Source organism: Lepisma saccharinum, chromosome 2 (genome assembly GCF_977018435.1).
Source record: "Lepisma saccharinum chromosome 2, izLepSacc3.1, whole genome shotgun sequence".
NCBI classification, from domain to species: domain Eukaryota; kingdom Metazoa; phylum Arthropoda; class Insecta; order Zygentoma; family Lepismatidae; genus Lepisma; species Lepisma saccharinum.
In genome coordinates, this window is record NC_139230.1 from 57404248 (window position 1) to 57421417 (window position 17170).

At 36.1% G+C, this 17170-nt stretch overlaps 1 protein-coding gene across 6 annotated transcripts in view; it reads left to right on the forward strand.

Annotated features, from left to right (window-relative positions):
- The window catches only part of LOC145984049 (protein O-linked-mannose beta-1,2-N-acetylglucosaminyltransferase 1-like), a 570971-nt gene that overhangs the window by 518445 nt on the left and 35356 nt on the right, over positions 1-17170 (forward strand). For all 6 annotated transcript variants that reach the window (XM_083117391.1, XM_083117388.1, XM_083117389.1 and 3 more), the window contains 5 exons: positions 77-173; positions 1549-1682; positions 2464-2643; positions 8521-8737; positions 15350-15477. In XM_083117391.1, the coding sequence (XP_082973517.1) occupies positions 77-173; positions 1549-1682; positions 2464-2643; positions 8521-8737; positions 15350-15477 (756 nt within the window). The remainder of the gene's footprint in view (positions 1-76; positions 174-1548; positions 1683-2463; positions 2644-8520; positions 8738-15349; positions 15478-17170) is intronic.

Below are 17170 nucleotides of genomic sequence, written 5' to 3' on the forward strand. Positions count from 1 at the left end.
TACTTAAAATGTAGTGAAGGAAGCATAACAGCATAAAACTTTTTTTTAAGTTGGTTCTTTTTTCCCTCTCTTTCAGAGTCTTTTGGTGGTAGTGCTACTTGTAACAATAGGAATTAATGTGATGTTCATCTTGGACACAAGCAGAAGACTTCAAGAAGAAGCGCTTCATACAGGTATGTGTTTGTGCTTTATTTTAGCTATTGAAAATGATACTCGTTGTATGTATATTGCAATGAAAAATAAATTATCCTCTGAATATAAAGTTGGATGTTATCAGTAAATGCATCTTGAATTTTTCTGTCATTGATGAAGCATATTGTTTTTAATCTTATTGAGTTAGGGGGGACTGACATGACTTTCCACTTAGCCTTATAATTTATTTACAGATAAATTTAATTAAGCTAATGAAAGAATGTTGCTATATTTCTTATATGGCTCCATCTGCTTTTCTCTTTTATTTTAATTTTGTTCTGTTTGCACATTTCAGTATGTCATGTTTCTTCATTTTTATGATTTCTGGCCAGAGGAAGCATATAAGAAAAAATTGCAAGTCTGTATGTTCCTCCAGTCTCCTATTTCTGTAGACAGAAACAACTATTATTTTACAAACGTTTGAGACACCAGTTATTAGTAAATTTAGTACAGGTGTCCTCTTTCTGTCATTGCTCAGTACAAATTGTATGTTTAGATACCAAAATAGTGTTTTGGATGGCTGTAGAATCTTTCATCGTCATGTTCTGGAAAAAGAACAGAAACTTTTCTTCTTATTATTATTACAAGTGTCCGGTACTGTGGAATATAAAATGGTTTTAAGCATTATGTTCTTGCTGCTTTGAGATTCCAATTATATGCTGTGCAGTGCAGATTTCTTAAGGCCTGGAGTTAGCAAAATGGAAGAGCTTTGGAGTTTGTGAAATGTATTAATCATATCTTTGTTTATGTAATGAGAGTGTGGTTTTTTTTTTTTCAAATAAGCAAATTTATTAAAGGGTTTCAAGACTTGCATGTGTCAAGATAAAATCCAGTTTAGACTGAACTGTATTAACCCATTCTGGATGAGCCTGAAAATATGTTGCTAAGTATGTTATTATTTCATGATTTTTTTTCCTGGAATTGACATGTTCTCTTTTAACACATATATAATATGTTACATTTTATATAGATTTACTTACATTTATGAAATTTTTCTGCAACAGTTTTTTGGAAGTAAAAAAAATAAACATTTTAATGAAAGTTGCTGAAAACAAACTTTGTCTTGGAATTGAAATCATCACTAAATGTGAAATCCGAAGTGGAATCCTTGTAAAAAGAATTCAACAATGTGCATATAAATTATTCAATGCTATTCTCAACAGTATAAACAAAAGCGCCACCTAATTCAACATGACTGAGTACAAGTAAAATTCAGCAACGAAGAAAACACGACATCTATTGGTTGGAATTTGAAAGAGGTGGTTGCAACACATGCACAATGTAGAATTAGTAATAAATCATTGTAATAATCATTTGTATTTCCTGTTAATTTACTTATGTGTTGATAATTTTCAGGTGATGGAGGGGATCTTGTGGATGCTGAAAGCAGAAGAAACAGTCTGCGTCTTCAAGAAAGTCAGCCAAAGACATTAGCTGTAGAAGTATTATCAAGCCAGTCAAAAGTCTCTGTGTCAGTGGATGGTACAACTGTAAGTAATTTCACAATAGAACTACAATATTTTATTTTTCATTTTTACACAGGCTTTGTAATGGACCTAGAAATTGTACAATCAAGAGAAAATAGCCTGCATTATGGAATCATTAAATCTTAGCCTAAAGTTACATGAATTCATATTTATTGTTGGCAAGCAATCTAGGTAATGGTAAAAATCAAGAGGCAGCACATGATGGAAGATTGTTTTTCAGGATGGTGCAGTGCATAAGCTGTAGGAATTTTATTGTATTTTTTTTTCATATTAACAACAGAACTTTTCTTTTGACTACAGAATATTGTAATATTCTATTCACAATATCATCCCCTATTTTCCCCCCTACTTCTAATGCATCCAACACCTCCCTGTATGTTTTGTCTGTATATCCTAATGATTTTATTATTGTGTAACTTTTGATTTTCATATCATCTTCTTCCTTGCTCTCTTTTTGACTCCTTGGGGTGTTTTTTGTCACCGTTTAACTTAACACACAAAAAGTAATAACCCACAATTTTCAGTCCTGCAACTTCCTACACCTTGTAAAAATCATACTTTTTCTGCAGCTGATGATATATGCTTGGTTTGATTTTAAGCCTTCCCCATTCTTTATTTTGTACACTTTGGTGACTTATGTTTTTCTTTGGTATGTGCACTCTTATTTTACTGCAGTGCAAGGAGACCGGTGACTATCACAAGAAGAAAAGGGAAATATTACTAAGAAATTTATTTTAGCATGAATTATTGATTTGAATTTTCTAGTAATTTCATTTTTTTACAGATTCTGGAGGATGGAGAGGAACACAAAGGTCGAGGAATTCATGTGTTGGTATTAAATCAAGCCAGTGGAAGTGTGATGGCACAGCGAACATTTGATACATACTCCCCACATGAAGACGAAGCCATGGCACTTTTTCTCAACATGGTGTCAGATGGGAGAATAATAATATTTGCCATAAAGGTATGTATTGAGTAAATGCTAATGAATAGATATAATAACATGTGTACAGATTGTGTTTATGTGATCAGAAAGACAAAACAGAGTTGCATGTGATTTTATATATAAATTGGAAGGATTTTTATTATGAATTTAGAATGGAAGTAAAATTTGGCACTTCTACTGTAGTGAATTAAATTGTATGGGTAGTACGGCATTTACCAATAGTATCCAGACAAATATATTTTATACTAGATAACCCAACTTACACAATGTGTTGGTGTGTTGTGTGTAGAGCTAGGCACAATATTAAGGTTGCCATGTGAACAATGGAAATGCATGAGAAGAGTAAGTATATATTCAAAATAAAAATATCACAAGCCACAAAATATTTGTTTAAATACTTTTAAGAAATAAATCCATACTTCGTAATTCGGTTATGAACTTAAAGGTACTTCTTTTCTTCCATTTCCTTTTTCACTTGCTCTGTCCTCCGACAAGAAAATGGAAAGATATACTCCATCTTGTAACAGTGGAGAAAAGTCAGAAAAATCATGACTTATCTTGATTCTGAAGTAGGACACTCCATTTACTGTCCTCTCTTTAATTTTTTTTATTGGTAAGAGAAAAATGTTCTTTTTTCTACTAAAATACAGTGCCTTTCATCCCCGAGGTGGCCGTGGAGTAGCAGCTAGTGAACCGGGAAGTAAGAGCACGTCTGCTGTCATTTAGACCCACAGCTGTATGCTGACCTTGGCCCTGGGCACATCAGTGTTTCAGTATCCATATACCTGGTGTCAAATTTTTACGTGTTTGTGAAGTGTTAAGGTGTTAACACAAAACAATCTAAAACACTTGTTAGTTCACGTATTACTGGTGCTTTTCTGCAGTCTAATAATGCCATGCTATCCGTACCATTTAAAACAATGAATTTTTATGTACAACTTTTACATCATTACAAATCCTTGTAGGGAAGTTAGAATGAATTTTGCAGCAGAATTCCCAGTGTTCAGATACTTGTGAACAAATTTAGGGAAACCGGGTCTCTTCTTGATAAGAAGCAAAGGGTAAAATGGTGTGTGCTTACTGAGGAGAAACAAGACGACGTTGGAACACGATTGGAATATTCTCCTGAAAAATCTCTCTGGTGCCTTGCATAAGAAAGACATATTTTCATAATGTCTGCATGGCGAGCTTCCAAGCTTTTAAACCTGAAGCCATACATTAGAAGAATTGAAAGAAAATATCAGGAGAGAAATTGAAGCAATTTCGGAAGAGGAACTGATACATGTTTTAAAAATTTCCTTAAAAAATGTCGTAAATGTGTGGAAGCAGGAGGACAACATTTCCAACACCCCTTGTAACAAGGTACCTGCTCATTTTAATTGTAACTGTCAATGTAATTGTACGAGCTTATTTCATTACATAGCTAGCGGTTCCAGTCACGTAGATGTTGCATCCAGTTTGCCAGCAGGTGTGCTCTTACTTCCTTGCATGCTAGCTGCTGCTCCACGACCACCTCGACTGTGATAGGCACTGTATATTCACACCCAGAGATTTACTTTGTAGAGATTTCTTTGTGCATGTGTGTGTGAGAGAGAGAGGAGAAAGATAATGAGAGTATGCAAGAAAGTAGGTGATCGATTTCAGTTTCAGAAAATATTGTGTCTGACTTTCAGGAATTGAAACATTAATTGAGTAGTAAGAAACAAGCAATAACAATAATTTATGATCTAATTCTTACCATATTAAATGCAATATTATTAATCTCTGAGTGTGGAAATCTGTTTTAAGTTCAGGACAGAATAAAATCTTTCTCACAGGATTTTCAATGTTACATTATGTGTGATTAGACCACTAAAAACATCAATTTAATTTTCATATTTACAAGTGTCCTAATTGCATTTCTACTTGAAGTAATTGAGAGCTTTTATCCTTTAATCTCTCATTGTTAATTCCAAACAATTTCACAATATTGGGAAATGATTATAACTTATGAAAAGTTTCTACCACAGTAGGGCTTTGAACCTGTTGCCATTTGGGCAGAAATCCAATGTAGGAACCACTAACATACACTCTAATGACTGCTGGCCGATGTGAAGTGTAATGCAGCTTGCTTCCTGTTTATACTGTGTAAAGAACACACACAAATATTTGTTTGTAATAAAGTTAAAAGGCAGTATGCAACATTAAAAATGTTGAAGAAACGTTCAGGGAGAAAATAAAAGATAGTTAATTTATTTTACATTTTCCCAGGTAGAATCTAGAAACTAACTTGGGTGAAACTACACTAGCATGAGAAATATTGTCATGTTGTGCCAGATCATATGTGCACTTATCAGTTATTCTTGATATCTGGTGAATGACATCAGTTTGATCTTTGTTGGGATTTTTCTCCTTCAAACTGTCAAAACCAGAGAAGCTGTGACTAAATTTTAGTGATTGAGAAACAGTTATTGAAAACTATGTTTATCTTACCAAAAAATACATGAATATGACCTTTATATTATAACAGAAAGACACAAGTTCCTACAGACTTACAAGCAAGGATCGAAGTGGTTGTTGCTGATATTTCAACCAGATGAGTTTAGTGTTTTCTTAGAACATAAGAAAAGTTGTGTCTCCCAATTTGACATGAGGTGGGATGTGCACATAAGGAGAGCATGCGTATTGGGAGGAGGAGGGGAACAAAGTACAGAACCGCGTCTGTTAGTTGTAGATGAAAGTGCGATCTGTTATGTGCATTATACACAGATCTGTAGAAAAGTCACTTCCAGAATTATGTTCATCATTAGTTGATAGCCAATAAAGCTATATAGTTTTTGTATGCTTTATCACCACCAACAATGGAGAGAACAGAATTCTGTAAAGAGCACATGGGAAAATACATTATGTTTTCATTCTGTAAATATTACTGAAGTTTGTAGTGATTAGCCAAAATTGGCAGAAATGAGACTAAATCAATTAACATTACTGAAGCCATTTGCATGTCTGTGTAAACAGAGGGCTGCACAGCGGCCAGAATCGCTTACTAGGCCCGCCTGGCTGGTCGGGCGGGCGAGTAAAACTATATACCTGGGTTTTGACCCGTCAAGCATCGAAAGCCCACGGGTAACTGGAAGGCCTTGCAAGACGAAGCTCGCTTATCTTCAGCGAATGCTCATTCCGGTTTTGCACCGTCTCCAGATACATGAGTCACGCAGTCACCGTTGCCAACTTTTAGATTTTATGATGGTCAAGGAATACTTAAAATGTTCATCACTTTTATCAATTTGAAATTGCAGACATTTATTCCTTGGTAGAAAACATTTGTATCACTCACACCCAGTGGCGGCGATTGGGTTCCAAAACTAGGGGGCCAACGTGCAAAAGTAGGGGGGCAAGGACAGTTTAATTTCCCTTGGTACATGAGGTTAGCGTGGTGCAAAAGTGGCAAAAAGTGTGTGTGTGGGGGGGGGCAACTGCACCCTCTCGGTCCCGCCCCTAATTGCTGCCACTGCTGTCACCTGTAAAGGAGTACGAACCAAGTCTCGCAAAAAGTGCCATCGTAAATATTTTGGAACATTGTGTGACTGGTGGTGGTTCTACATTATACTTTTTGGGGGGTCCTCCCCTATGGTGCAGTGGTAGTGTCGTCGCCTTGTAATCAAGGGGTACCGGGTTCGATACTCGGTGGAAGCACGTGGTGGTTCGGATCCCACTTTAAACTATAGGTCTAGTCCCGATGTTCTTTAGGCAGTAAGACAACTGAAATATCCTTAAATGTGCTAAACTTTTTTTAAAAAAAATCAGAAATACAAAGTAAGAATCTTGAAATATAACCTATATATTATTTAATGAGTCGTTCTTTGTTTCCTCATTTCAAAGTTTGTAGTATGTAAATGTCACAAACCACGGCTTAAGTAGAAAATATCGAAGGACGCACATAAAATGTCGGTCCTTGATAGAGCAGGGGAAAAGGGGTGCGCTAAACCACAATCCTGTCTAGGGGCCCAAAGTATCTACCTACAAGCTCTTCGACACAATCGGTTTCAACATCAACAAATCTTAAAACGATAGTCATTTGCACCATAAGTGTGAAATCTTTGGTGTATTCGATTGATACAGCTAATTTGACTTTGTTGCACATTAATTGTAGCAGTTAACTTTGAATTTTAGGACTTAGATGATAATAATAATTATGAATCTCATTTTGTTCTTACGTCTTAATGTTCTTGTAATATTAAATATTTGACGCAGTGGCGTAACAAAATCGTAAAGTACGCGTCCGCAAGAAATAAATTTGAGTCCCTCAAGTACAGTCATATTCTTCTAGGAAATTTATGTAATTACTTAGAATGGCTGGTTGTGGCTACACTTACATTAATAACTATACAAATCGATGCTCTAACTCTGAATTTTCATATATTACAACATATCTTTCTTTGACATTTATGTATTCAAAAGAAGAAAATAGAAATACTTACTTATCCCTTCCCCCCCAAACAGAAGGCGGTACAGGATACAGAGAACACTGGAAGCTAGTGTAGAGCTATCAAGGAGAATAAACTTTCCCAAAGCACTTGATTTCAGATTTAAGCACATTCCTGAAACATAGAACTTGGATCAGGAAATTCGGAAGATAAATGATCTTCGTGCCCATTACAGAGGGCAATAGCTGCATCTGAAGTTGTAGGAACGAAGGAAGAACTACTAATATTATCCATACAATTCTTCAGTTTAAAACACCGGAAGCATTTAAATGCCCCATACTTTGCTCCGTGACAGTTTGAGGTGCTTTACCGTTAACATATAAAAATGGGGTAGGCTTTGCAAGGTCACGAGACAGATGAAAAACCAAGATAAAGCGCTTTTTATTCCAGAAAATAATAAATGGATAAAAATGTCCAAGCAATTTTTGCGTTCATGTTTCACATGAGAAATGATAATTATTTTGACTTTTTCGGGGCCCCTTATGGTTAGAGCTCCCGCCCGCCTCTGATTTGACGTATTCATTCAAATTATAACGTTAAACTAGAATATAAAGCCAGATGCCAGATAAAAAGGTCTTAATTTTATTGCCCACAAAAATTAGCCTTTTCTATCTTTCTCACTTCCATTTATTACGTTTTTCGTATCAACCTCATGGGACGGGAGGCATGCGCAAGGCCCAGGGTGGTCGCCCACTTCACCCACCCCCTGCTACGCCAATGGTTATACAACCTCAAAGCACCTGCGCTGCGCCTATCAGAAATTCAAATATTTCCATGCGTAGTGAAATATAATGGCCGTTGGCAACACTGACAGGAGTGCTCGCTTCTACTTGCAAGAACGTACATCGAGTCTCACGGGTCTTCTTAAGACCCGGGTAATAGAAAAACCTGGCAGGCATCGATGCCTGTGCACAACTGTGACGTGAAGTTCGCTTGTGTGATGTCGAACACCTGGGCTTGACGTGCGTGTTGCATATTATTGTAGGCGCGCCTCCTCGCAGACGGGTTTGTTCCGGGTCTTGTGCAGGTCTCTGTGTGTAAAACATTGTCAGTGACCTGATCAGTATGCAGGCAGACTCTTTTCTTATTGAAATCATAGTCTTATCTTTGAGGCTCAAAGCTCCTTGCCTATTCTTTATAGCAGCTATATATTTTGTGGTATACATATTTTTGTCTATCCAACACACTGCATAGGAATCAGAATTGTACAACACTTGGGTCCCCTTCCTTGTTAGTAAAAATTATTTGTAATTATATTGATACACCATTAGCAACAAATGATGAACACCTACCAATTACTAAATGTTTTAAGAAATCTTTAGTCTTGTACTCTCTATTTCCTTCTTTTTGAATTTTCATTTATAGAAAGGAAAATTATTTATGTATGTGACTGTCTATTGAAAATGTAATTGTTTCCATTATCTTAAAGGATGAAGGTACTTTCCAAATGAAACAGCCTGCCAGAGACTTATTGAAGAGACTAGGTTCCAAACGAGCTCAAGTCATAGGATGGCGTGATATGTGGGCAATGGTGACCCAAAAAGGAGGCAAGATGTTTGGTGAATCCTACAGCAAAAGCACAGAGTTCAATACTTGGGGTGCACCAGTTGTCCTGCGTGTAGAGGTGCCTTTAGTGTCTGTGGAAGGTATGTATGTTGTGATTTATGCTAAGTTTTAAGTTTGTCTCTCTAGTGTAGTGGTAACAGCTGCTTTATTAACTGTTGTCTGGTATCTGGTATGAAACTTATATTTTTCCTAATATAGTCGTAATGAACAATAATTCACATGCAATGAGATCCACTGTGAGACTTAGAGAATTACTTGTACATCGCTCTCCACAGCTGCCTTAGAATCTCATGTGTTTAAGAAGTTTTGATATAGAGTAGCAGCAAGGCTCCCTCATAGCAGAGTGGGGAATGGATTTACAGTCTGGTTATAAAGGGAACCATGGGAATAACTAAATGAAAACATTTTTGAATATCTGAGTAGAGTTTCTTTCTTTATGTTTCCATTAAATACCTGTAAAACAGATAGTGTCACATTTAAAAAATGCCCACTTTTCACCAATAAAATATTTGCAAAGGCCATGTTGAAGTATTTAATGAAAAATAAAGCTTCTTTCCTGTAGACAAGGTTTCACATGCACCTGGAGATCTCAGGGAATTTGAGAAAATTAAAATTCTCAGGGAAAGTCATCTAATTTTTCAATGAGTCCCAATGAAGTACATCTGAATATGCTCCTGCCTTTTGATAACATAACAATTACAATAGACACAAATAGTTACAACTGTAATTTGCTTTACATGAGCTGCTTTGAAGATACAAGTTTTGGATATATAGATATATGTAATTTTACATTACAGATTAATTACTATTGTGTCCATTTGTAAACTTCCGTTTCTCAAAGTGTGAAAATATTTGAGCCAAAGTTCTGATTGTTTAATTCAAAACTAATCGTGGTTCAGTTTCTATTATGTCTGTTAACACATACTTAATTTTTTTAGTGATTAATTAATGCATCTTGTCTTGACAACAATTTTTTCCTTCCATATGCTCCAGTATGAATTTTTGTTCCCATCCTTTCATCTGGGTACAGGTTTCTGCTGGCATCTACATAACGTGTGTGAGATGCAAGGAAGTATTATGTGACTAAATACTTTCAGTTTTAGGTTAGGTAGAGGTCTCTTGGCATTAATAATACATTCCTAAATGTTAGGTTGGTCAGGTTTAGTGCTCTTAGCATTCAAATAACTTCCCTGAATGCTTCCAACAACTAATCGCATAACAAATCTGGTCCCAAGCACAACACGCCCTTCAAGTCTCACATGAAATCCATTAAAACTCCTTGTCTGATACAAGTGGACACCCAAGAGCTGTTGCTCGATGCAAAGCTCAGATGCTCGCATATGCTACTTTTCAAATCATAATTTCTCTAGTAAGTACTACTTAGTGAAACTTTTAACTGTGCTAATTAACTTGTCCAACCCTGAAACTTACTTCCACAACAATTTCCAGTATTCTAAAGTACTTCCAAATACGAGGGTCACTATTTATATTTTGAGCCTTGGCAACACTGATTGAAGTTAGGCACGATTTGATGTTTGCACGGAATCGGCTGGCATTATTGACCATAACGTACTTCAAATGTTTTATCAATAGCTTCATTTGTGTTGTTTATGTTGCCTTGGAGATTGCGCGATAACAATAAAATGGAATTAACTTGTGAACATTTTTCTGTGATGATTTTTTACGATTTATCAACGTGGATTATCAAGACAAGAGTGCATCGATCAACTTACTTCCACATTTGGCGATGAAGCCCCATCCTTTGCCACTGTGAAACGCTGGTACGAGTATAACGAATTTAATCGTGCCCGCCATTCACTCACAGACGAGATTCGCGAAGGTCGTCCAAAATTAGTTGTTGTTCAAGAAAACATTGATGCTGTGCAAAACCTAATACTGCAAGATCATCATGTGACATACTGTGAGATTGAGGCAACCATAGGCATTAGTTCCACCAGCATATATAAAATATTACATGATCAATTAGCTGTGAGGAAGGTATGTTCTCGTTGGATCCCACACAATTTGACAAAAACTCATAAAGACGCTTGCGTCAATTGGTGCAAACAAATGCTCAATAAATACAATCGTGGTGCTTCAAAAGACGTATATAAGATTGTAACAGGTGACGAATCATGGATATATGCATATGAGCCGGAACGTAAACAGCAGTCGACTGTATGGGTGTTTCAAGATGAACCCAATCCAACAAAGTTGTTCGCGCTCAAAGCACATCGAAACAAATGGTCGCCTGTTTTTTAGGGAAAACTGGTCATGTGGCAACTGTGCCTTTAGAGGAACGTAGAACTGTCAACTCTGAATGGTACACAACAATTTGTTTGCCAGAGGTCTTCGGTCAAATACGGAAAACAAACAAACTCCGTCGGATCATTCTTCATCAAGACAATGCCAGCTGTCGCACATCTCGTCTAACAACCGACTTTATGAACAGTCAAAAAATCAAATTGATGGATCATCCGCTGTATAGTCCTGATTTGGCACCCAATGACTTCTTCTTGTTCCCGAATGTCAAGAATAAATTGTGTGGACAACGATTTTCGTCGGCGGAAGACGCCGTTGATGCGTTCAAAAACCATATTATGGAGGTGTCTCAAGAAGATTGGAAAAACTGCTTTGACAAATGGTTCGAACGAATGCAAAAGTGTATTGTCCATAAAGGAGAATACTTCGAAAAACAATAAAGCAGTTTTCAATGCCAAATTCCTGTTTTTTCATTGTTAGGCTCAAAATATAAATAGTGACCCTCGTAGTCCTATAAACTTGCAAAAAATCATTAAACATTCGGAACTGTTACCAATACTTTTTGTATGTATGATATGTTTGAAATGTTATCTTGTGTTCTGTAATACAGTTTGAAAAGGTGTTGAACTCCCACAAATATCTGTAACCTTAGTTCTTACTTATATTTACACAGGGATGCCATTTTATTCTTGAATTAGTTTTGTTATTAGTATAAGAAATTGAACTGATATGAATTTTTTTTCAGATAACCAAAAATCAACTGGTTCTTTCACCTCTTCAATTTGTGTGATGAATTGATTTAACTCTAGAACACTAACTTTTACTGAGTGAACATATTCACTAACCCCTCATAAATTTTATGATTGTACTTTATTTTTTATGTATCTACAAAACAGTTTGTAATTTTCAAAACTGAATATTTTTTTCTCATTTGTACATTGTAATGCAAGTCTAAAAATGTAATTTTGTTAGTTTCTCATTTAGCTTTATATTTTTATTTACAATTGTTCTTACTTACAGTTTTGGAAATGCAAAATTTAGGGTCCAAAATATCACATCAGACGTTTGATTTAAAAAAAAAATATTTTGCAAATTAAACTTTTTCTTTGCAATAATGAAAGTGCAAACAATTCTCTCTAATATTCAAAATGTAAAATATTTTTTAAATTATCGATTAGATTCTACATTGAAATTACAATTAAAAGTCATTACATCCTACTGTAATTTGTTTTTGGTAGTCTTTATTTTCCTTGTATTGGCCCTCAGACCTCCCCAATCATTCATTGACTGATTTTGTTTATTTAACATTGTTTTTCTTCCACATGCGACAAATTGTGATGATGGGGATGAATTGTGATGAGAATACTAATACTTAAAGAACAAATGCATGTGAACTCTACACAAAACAAACTAATACTCACTGGAAGTCCTGGTGCTAGAGTCTCATTAGTCTAGTGCCTGGATTCACAGCACTTAAAACAGCACTAACAAAACCCCTTAGATCGCATAAGTAAAATATACATAGTCACTAACCCCTCATAAAATTTGATGCCACCCTCAACATCACCTGACAATTGCAACCCATCGGGGTGGTAGCTTGGCATAAATTTTCTAAGAAAGTTAGGAAAATTCAAGAAAGGGTGGCAAACAGGAAAACATGCTTTCGTCAAAACAGCAAGTTCTGACAGTTGAGCTCGGAAAAAATTACAATGGGTTTCTGGCCTAGGGTTAATAAAGAACTGTGTATTTAGACATTTACTTTACAAAACTGTGAAGTACGAATTGTATGATAAGAATAATAACAAAATGGCAGAATATTACACTAAATTACAGACTACTTATAAATATATCAGATTGGTAAAATTATCACTAGCATTACTGATACACTGATATGCCGATACCAATATAACAATCTTTGCCATCTCTAATTATAATATCCAGAAGTTCCGGGTTCCAATCCTGATCTGGGTATGGGTGTTCTCTAGGTATCAACTTCATCATATCATCACTGTCCTCATAGTCAAGATTAGCGAAAAGTGGCAGAAAAGCGATGCTAAATAACAAAAATCAAATCATATCTAAAAATAATAATAATAATAATAATCAAAGAAGGTGAGGGTGGAATGGCTATGAGGAAAAATGTAGGCTATTGTAAAATATATTTAAAATAGTATTTCACTTTGTATTGACTACTCTGGGAAAAAGAAAAGTGGAGATTCTGGAAAACTCTGGGAAATCTCAGGGAAAATACATTTTGAGTTCATGTGGGAGCCCTGAGAAGATAATGTGACAACCTTACATTGATATATTTTTTCTATTTGATTTAATATATGTGCTGTTAATTGTCCTTTTTTCATCAAATATGAAAGAATTATAAGTTAACATTACAAATCTTGTAAGGGCTAAACCAAATCGTGAACCAGTACTTGAAAAAATACTTGTAGCAATTTAAAAGAGTTCAGGATGTGTATTACACTGCAACTATGCCATAGTTCTCAGTGTGCAGGAATTGTATCTACAATTTTGAAGCAAATCAGTGTATTAAAACAGCTGTAATTCAGTCACATACTTCATTTTGGCACACAATTTCCATTTAGCAGAAATTCTGAATTTTGCAGAATGTTTGGACTCTAATCAGCAATTTACATATATCTCAGGATACCCAGACTCAAAGAAGTGATCAGTGACTATTGATGAATAAATTAAACCAATGCCGATACCACCAATTGATATCTGTTCAGACTTAATGCTTGTACAGGAAAATAACCCTGCTGTTTAATTATTTGAGCTCCTGTGTAGCCAAGTAGCCAGTGCTCTCACTTTTGGTTTGAGCAGTCCCAGGTTTGGTTCCCAGCAGAGGCGAGGTGAGGCGAGGCATCCAGTCATCGGGAGATGTGGCAATGACAAAGTAAAATAATAAAAAAACTATTGCATTAAATATTTTAGAGAAGTAGTAAAAAATAAGTCAAAATATTCACATATTTGTGCGAAATTAGTCAAGTGACACCATGAAACAACTAGAAATATGCAAGAGATTTGCTAAGTTTTAGTGCATTGAAATGAGAGCTTACTTCTACCCCCCTTGCCCAACCACCCTGCTACATTTCCAGTTGAGTACAATGGTGTCAGGCAAGGTCAGTCTACCACTAGTTTCTCCCGGTCTGATCAAAAGAGACCTTTTTTTTTTTCAGCCCCCATGTTTACAACCGCGGCAGGGTTTCTGTGATGTGGTCAAGATGAAACTTCTCAGAGTGTCTCCTACACACAGAAAAAAGTAAATGCATCATTTGAAACAAACAAATGCATGAAGTTCTGAAGAGCAACTCTGGATCCATTGTATTCCCTTCATAGTATTTCTCCTTTTAATTTTTTGGATCCTGTGGTTCAAATCAGACAACCTTTTTCCTAGCGTGGACCTTCACACTAGGAATGGCAAAAAAATATCAGATTTCCGGAAAATTTAAAATCTCGATTCGGAATTTTTACTACCTGGATTTCGGAGGCAATCCTATTTTCGGATACAGAGGTTTAACAATTTTTCCATTTTTTCAAGTAGAATTTAACAAAGTTTAATCTTCCTCATTTTACAATCATTATTCCGTAGGAAAAAAATCCGGATTTGTCCATCTTTACTTCACACATCATGTACAAACACTGTTATCACCATTATCAATGTAGGGATAGCACCTTTCTTGAGTCTCTTCTTTGGTGGAATTCCTAGTAATTCGGATTTTAAATCACATTCGTAATATTATAGTAAAAAAATGTTAGCAACCTGAAATTTTGTATTTTTGGTAGGATTTACTCTCCCAATTTTTCAGAATTCCTCATTGAACGAAAATGTATGGTAAACAAACTCTGAATTTTTAGTTTTCTTGAGATAGTGTGGACATGTGCTTACAGCACTGAGAAACTATTAACACTCAGATAGAGTATGAATTGCATAACATAATGCATGACTTTGGCATTTACCATGGAGAAATATGCCCCCCTCTCTCCCCTAGTTGAAAGATCGACCCTGACATTTGGCAAGCCTTGTGATGAATATGTAAAAATGTCACGCTTTGCCACTGGTTCCCAGTGAGAGCCCCCAAAATTTCAGTATGATCCTGCATCATGAGGTCAATTGGGGAGCTACTTGAAAACTGAAAGTGGTAGGCTAATCTCGAAAGTCAATAAAAAGAAGCAATGGGGCTTGATGCACTTACCATGTATCACAATGAAAAAGCCATTCTGTATACCATTATCCTTGGAGGGCTGTTGCACTGTGGAGTTTTTATTCTTTAAATATTCCCACTCTGCCTCATTACCCTTTGTCATGAAGTGTATCTTGTCATTTGTTTGCAATTAGTCTAATTTTGTTTTATAGTTATGAATTTGATATTTCATACATAAGACTGCTTCCTAATTTTTTTACATCATTATTTCAGAAAGTGAATGTGATTGGCCAGACACAGAGGAGAATCGTAGAAGGCAAGAATTTTGCAACCACATTGAAGGCTATGGCAGTGTATGCAGCTGTTCAGACCCTGCACCTCTGGTTTTCAATCCTGAGCCAGTAAGTAGGGGTACATTAAGATTTCAGAAACACTCACAGGTAGTCATATTTTTAAACAGATCTTTGATTAAATTATTTTTTTGGTCAGTCTTTTTGGGATGTAGCCTACTTAATTGAGAGTCGCTTACTACATTGTACTGCATTATCAGATCTAATTGTAGCAGCAAGTGATAAAAATCTGTTATTTCTCTTCCCACTTCTCATCTGATTGCCAATAATAACAATAGAAAAAACATTTGAACATATTTATGAATTTATATATTCATAACTGGGAAAGGTATGGTTTCACTTTCACACTTCTCTGAACACACTATCTTTTTAGTGAAGTGCATATTGATTGGATACTAAAGGTCTTTTCCACTTTTACGGTGGCTGGTCATAGTTCTGGCAAGGGTAGTGGGGAGCCGGGATTACGCCGCAGACCAACCAGACAACAGCAGTGGTGCTGAGAGACACGACGTGGCGGGAAGAAGTACTACTTGAACCTCGTCTTACTGGCTGCTGCATTTCTTATCATGCTGGATTGGTTGCTTCCCCACTCCCCACTTCCCTTGCCAACTTATGGGGTGCCCGCCATAAGATTGGAAAGAGCTATAGTGATGAAAATTTGAGAAACTCTGGAGGAACATGTTAAAGTGGGGATGAAGACTGAATAGTCTGTTCGCCAAGCTAAAACGTCCTTCGTTTCTCCAATCCGAGAGAAAACCACTGCCATAAATCTAGGGGTATAGAGCACACTGACAAAGAATAGGTAGTTTGGAGTTGCCAAGTGTCTTGCCACTTCCACCCCCACCCCTAAAACAGGACAGGGAGAGGATGATACAGGTGGATGTTCTTCCCTTGCTCCCTTGAGCATTTTTTTGAGAGTGGCGAAAGATTAGGTTCAGTTCCTTTGGTTTTTAATGTTCCTGTCTTCATCCCACCCTTGCATACATGTCACTGGCACACATTGTTTCGGCTGGAAGAGGAATGAGGTAAGGACATGAAAGCGTGGTGAACAGAATATGAGAATCTAAAAGATTTCCAGCTTTTAATCCATTTGTCTTAAGACTTGCCTTTAGACTTGAGAATAACTATGTACAATTAGAGTGAAACATTTAGTTCTTCAAATGCTATTACCAGCTTGAATTTGAAGCCGGCCTCCGTGATGGAGTGGTTAGCATAGCCTGAAATGATGCCCGAGGTCATGGGTTCAAATCCCTGCATGGGCATGGGTGTTCTTTCTTCATTATATCATCACTCATCCTCATCTTTGCGACACCCAAAAGTGGCAGAAATGTGAAGTAAAATAAAATAAATAAATCAATCAATCAATTTTAATTTGGTAAAAGTGCTCTTAAAAAATTCTACAACTTATGGCTCAAGGCACTGTTATTTTCATGGAGTAGGCTTTTGTACTTTTTTCCTTGCCATTATAATGAGAGTTCCATTTAGGAATGAGATGACAGGAAAGCAAGGTTTCCCTTGTACTAAGTACTATTAATTTTAAATTTTACATTAAGTGAAAATTTGCTAGAAAATTTCATCGTCACCATGCATCTAATATTTGAACCAAATATGGTTCATAAGTGTACAGAGACTTGGGAAAACTATCCCTGGTCTGAATCATGCAGCACATCAGATTTTTGTCATTTATTTGTGATATGCACTGTGCTGGTCATTCTTACACACAGATAAAAGTTGTTCTGGAATT